Source organism: Colobus angolensis, unplaced genomic scaffold (genome assembly GCF_000951035.1).
Source record: "Colobus angolensis palliatus isolate OR3802 unplaced genomic scaffold, Cang.pa_1.0 Scaffold24, whole genome shotgun sequence".
Lineage (NCBI taxonomy): Eukaryota > Metazoa > Chordata > Mammalia > Primates > Cercopithecidae > Colobus > Colobus angolensis.
In genome coordinates, this window is record NW_012115599.1 from 13,206,909 (window position 1) to 13,212,176 (window position 5,268).

The window sequence follows — 5,268 nt, forward strand, 5'->3', positions numbered from 1 at the left end:
TATATATATATCTATATATCTATATAAATTTTTTTTCTATTATGTCAGTACATTCACTCTTATAAAAAAACTTTTAAATAAATTAGTGATTACAAACCAGCCATCCTAGTAATTCTGGAAGCTGATGTTTGTGTTGATTTTTTTTTCCCCCTGCTTGGGTCAGGGTGTCACTCTGTCACCCTGCTGGAGTGCAGTGGCGCAATTACCGCTCACTGCAGCCTCAACTTCCCGGGCTAGGGTGATCCTCCTACCTCAGCCTCCTGGATAGCTGGAACTACAGGCTTGTGCCACCATGCCCAGCTAATTTTTGTATTTTTTGTAGAGACAAGTTTGCCATGTTGCTCAGGCTGGTCTCAAACTCCTGGGCTCAAGCGATCCGCCCACCTTAGCCTCCCAAAGTGCTGGGATTATAGGCTTGAGCCACCTCGTCAGGCCCTCATGTCAGTTTTTTACAAGAGATGGGGATGCTGCTAGGCTTTGATCCCTATGTATGTGCAAGCAAGGACAGCTCAGAGACCCAGGAGGGCAGGAGGAAAACACTAGCCATAGTTCTCTCTGGAGGGCAGGTTTTACACAATTACTCTTAGCTCTTCAGTTTTCAGGTTTCTCGCCTATTTTCTACATTAGACATTTGTATAATATTTGAAGCATATGAAGTGTGCTTGAGTTACTTTTGTAAGGAAAAAAAGTGTTAAGAAACATTGCTGTAATGTTTTCTACATTTTCTCAAAAGTTCTAGGCTCAGAAACCTTATTGCTCTTGTACTAGTTTCTTTTCTCTCTGCCTCCACAGGAAGGAAGAGGGAATGGTTTAAAATAGAAGATGCCATAAAAGTGCTGCAGTATCACAAACCCGTGCAGGCATCATATTTTGAAACATTGAGGCAAGGCTACTCAGCCAACAATGGCACCCCAGTCGTGGCCACCACATACTCGGTTTCTGCTCAGAGCTCGACGTCAGGCATCAGATGACTGAAGACTTCCTGTAAGAGAAATGGAAATTGGAAACTAGACTGAAATGCAAATCTTCCCTCTCACCCTGGCTCTTTCCACTTCTCCTCACAGGCCTCTTCTTTCAAATAAGGCATGGTGGGCAGCAAAGAAAGGGTGTATTGATAATGTTGCTGTTTGGTGTTAAGTGATGGGGCTTTTTCTTCTCTTTTTATTGTGGGGTGGGGGTTGGGTGTGTAATTTGTAAGTACTTTTGTGCATGATCTGTCCCTCCCTCTTCCCACCCCTGCAGTCCTCTGAAGAGAGGCCAACAGCCTTCCCCTGCCTTGGATTCTGAAGTGTTCCTGTTTGTCTTATCCTAGCCCTGGCCAGATGTTTTCTTTGATTTTTAATTTTTTTTTATTAAAAGACACCAATATAAGATGAAATCTTTCAAGAATTTGTCCTATAATGTGCTGTACAGTTCCGTAGAGTGGTCGCTTCCACTGCAGGATACATTTATCTACACATTATATATCGGACATATAATATGTAAATAAATGACTTGTAGAAAGAGAAATTTGTTTAATTTTTCAAGATTTTTTTCTCTTTTGGGCATTTCTGGAATTGAGAGCCTCACAATTAATATACCTTTTCGTTTTTGATGCTCGTGGCTGGGCAGGTTGCCCTGTCCTCTCTCTATTTCCCAGTCGTTGACTGTAGGTATGGGAAGTGTTTAGCTACCTTCATAGTGCTCCCAGGACTCATGGCCTTTCCTTCTTTAAGCTGTATTTCCATACCAAGAAAGAAACAGGAAGAAACCTTTATTTTATTTTATTTTTTTTAACCAAGCTAGGAGCAAATGTCTCAGCCCAGATCTGTAAAAACAATGATAGAAATTGAATTCTGCCCCACATGTTGACAGTAGGGTTTGAACTGGATTCCTGGGATTGCTTATCTGAAAAACTGGAGCATCAGGTACCATTTCTGTCCTGCTGGTTTAGAATCTTTTCCGTAATGCTACTTATTACCGACAACGGCCTCTCTTTGTGTCCGTGTATGCCTTACACCGTGCTGACCTGGATATTGTCTTTGTGCTCTGAAGCATCCAACTGTACTTTGCAGGTGCATCAATGTAGTCCTGTCCCCGAACTGGGTAACCATGTTCCTGAAAAGTACACTGGGGAAATTCACCTGCTTGCTTGTCTTTGTAATGGCACGGCACTTGTGATTGCACCATGGAGCATGCTCAGAGCTATTACATTGGTCTCCCATCTCCCACCAGGATATGAAAGGTCCATATGGGAAGCCATGTAATCACTTATTACAGTGGTTACATAATACACTGGCTCACTGCAGACTCTCGTTGTATTTTGATACAGGTTTCATGCTGGCTTCATTTGCCAATTGTGTTGTTTAGTTCGGAAGTAAGAGGGTCTTGAGATGGAGGGATAGGGAGGAGTACACTGACTGAGCCCTGGCTTAGAACAAGAGATTATCTCTATACCCCAGTGTCATCTCCTTAGCCAAGATGTGAAATTAAAATCATAGTTCTCCTTATTTAAAAATTCTAATAAAGCACTCAAACTTTGAAAAACTTTTACTTTTCCCTCCTACTAAAAGAAATGTATGTACCTCATAGCCCTGTGTCATTTAGTGTTCAGCACTTTTGGGAACATCAGTTGGTGAACTTTAAATTTTGTTGTCTACTCGCCAGGCACGGTGGCTCACACCTGTAATCCCAGCACTTTGGGAGGCCAAGGCAGGCGGATCATCTGAGGTCAGAGGTTTGAGACCAGCCTGGCTAACATGGGGAAATCCCTGTCTCTACTAAAAATATAAAAATTAACTGGGCATGGTGGGCGCCTATAATCCTAGCTACTTGTGAGACTGAGGCGAGATAATCACTTGAACCCGGGAGGCAGAGGTTGCAGTGAGCCGAGATTGCACCACTGTCGTCCTGCCTGGGCAACAAGAGCGAAACTCCATTTCAAAAAAGAAAAAAAACATTGCTATGTACTCTTAGTTTACATCCTCTCTCCCAATCTTGAAACACAGAGCCAAAGAGCAGTTGTATTCTTGGGATACCATGATACCTCTGGGAAAGGAATTACATCCCCAAGGAGAGGTCCCATTGGAGAAGAACACCACTGTGGAACTTGAGTCTGAATGCCAACTTCCTATTCACATATCCTTCTTAAAAATGAACACACTGTTTCTTATCCTGACCTAGAGCATTCTAAAGTTCTGTTCAAATAAATAAAGAGCAAAATAAAGTAGATTTAACCAAGTGTTAAGTGGAATTCAAGAAACACATTCTTCCAGATAAATACTACCTTTATGGTATGGATTTGAAAGTCCTTTGCAGGAAAACAGTCAATACTCTTTAAAAATGAACTGCAGGGCTGGGCATAGTGGCTCACACCTGTAATCCCAGCACTTTGGGAGGCCAAGGCAGGTGGGTCACTTGAGGACAGGAGTTTGAGACCAGCCTGGCCAACATGGCAAAACCCTGTCTCTACTCAAATACAAAAATTAGCTGGACGTGATGGTGCACGCCTGTAATCCCAGCTACTTGGGAGGCTGAGGCATGAGAATTACTTAAACCTGAGAGGCAGAGGTTGTAGTGAGTCAAGATCATGCCACTGCACTCTAGCCTAGGTGACAGATCGAGACTCTGTCTCAATAAATAAATAAGAAAACAAAACAGACCTGCAGTGCTAACAGTAATGTATTTATTTGTTAATGGTCTTTGAGTGTGTTTTGACTGGGCTAGTGTAATAATATACTACCCTGAAAGGGCAGTTTCGATTGTTGGTGGTGTCTTTGGGTCAGGAAAGTGAACTGTGCCAACAAGTATTTTTCAGTGACATGAATGGATTCCTGTTAATGCAATTAACTGAGACACTGTGCTTATGCTTTCTTAACTGACAAAAAGAGGCTTTGTCCAACATCAGAATTGTTGAAACTGGTGCTGTTTTCTGTTGCACTGGGATTCTGATGATCTGGGATTTTCCCTCCCTGGCACCGTAAACACCATGGCTGTCTTTACTGAGAATGTCATCACAGTCCTTTAGTGATACATTAGTTAGACCCATGGTTGCAATACCTTTATCTCCCCAAAGAAAAGAATCAAAAGAAAGCACAAAAACTACCCTGTTTGCAGAATATTTCATTGACATTGATTTGTCCTTAATGCTACCAGTGCTGACCTCATTCAGACTTGGTAGAAACAGATTCCTATGTTTAGGGCAGATCCCTAGCCTCTCGCTCACAGTGAATTTGCATGTCCTAGATTCTGGTTATTGCTAGAGCATCCATTAAAGCCTACCAAACTCAAGACAGAAAAAGATAGCAGTGGATTTAAAAAAATTTTTAGTTTATAAATTACAATCATTGGGGAAACACTAGTAAGGTCATGCGGTCTTTTGGATCAGGATTTTCTCCTCTCTTTCTCTCTCTCTGTGTATATATATGTGTGTGTGTGTAGGAGGACAGAAGGGCTACCAGGAGGTGTCAACCATGTTAGATTTTCTGTAGCCTTCCAGAAACAGTGCAGCCCATGAAACAGAAATCTTAATTTTCCTCATTGCAAATATAACAGGATGGAACAGTTAGTGAATTGACTGTTTTGTTTTTGCAAGTGTCCACCACTCCATCCGCCCTGCATGGAGAGGGCTCTCTCACTGCTAGGTCTAGGCTGAGCCATCTGGAAGGATCAAAGGGTGTGGGAGTATCACCACCTCTCAGGCTGCAGAAGGTCTCGAGGGTGGTGTCACAGCAGGATTTCCGCCTTCTGCATTGCGCTGCACAGCCCCATGGAACGTAAGGCACTTGAGGCCTTGCTTCTTGCAGCCTCTGGGGAGCAGAGTAGGTCACTGCCCTCTGGGAGTGTTTTGCAGTAGTTTTGTAAATGTGTTGCTACATAGTCAAGTTCCTTTGTGGCAAAGAAATATTTTGTTTTGATATTAGGAGCCAGCCCATGTATTGCCTCTTAGGCTTGCTTGCTTAGAAGAAAAAAGTCACCCTTTGTGGTTTTTAAAAGAAGAAAAAAATTCTGTGCCGATCTGTTCCTCCCCCTGCTCCTTCCCTTTTCTCTACATACAGTGCTCATTGGGGGCTCCTGCTAAACCTTCTTAACCAGAGAAGTAACAGGTACCTGTTAGACCTGAGTGTACGTTTCACATGTTATCCTTCACCTATTTCTCATTTTCATCTAGTACTTTCTTAATGCGTTTGTTGGAGTCCCCATCCTCATCTTTAAAAAAAAAAAACAGGCCGGGCGCGGTGGCTCAAGCCTGTAATCCCAGCACTTTGGGAGGCCGAGACGGGCGGATCA

The 5,268-nt window shown here is 42.8% G+C and overlaps 1 protein-coding gene across 2 annotated transcripts in view; it reads left to right on the forward strand.

Moving 5' to 3' along the window:
- The window catches only part of NUDT3 (nudix (nucleoside diphosphate linked moiety X)-type motif 3), a 138,243-nt gene extending 133,050 nt beyond the window's left edge, over positions 1 to 5,193 (forward strand). The window contains exons 5-6 of one of the 2 annotated variants that reach the window (XM_011945422.1): positions 793 to 984; positions 1,243 to 5,193. In XM_011945422.1, coding sequence (XP_011800812.1) covers positions 793 to 971 — 179 coding nt within the window. In that variant the 3' untranslated portion in view covers positions 972 to 984; positions 1,243 to 5,193. Of the gene's footprint in view, positions 1 to 792 lie in introns of both variants that reach the window. The other variant, XM_011945421.1, reaches the window with a different exon arrangement.
- Positions 5,194 to 5,268: the final 75 nt, after the last annotated feature.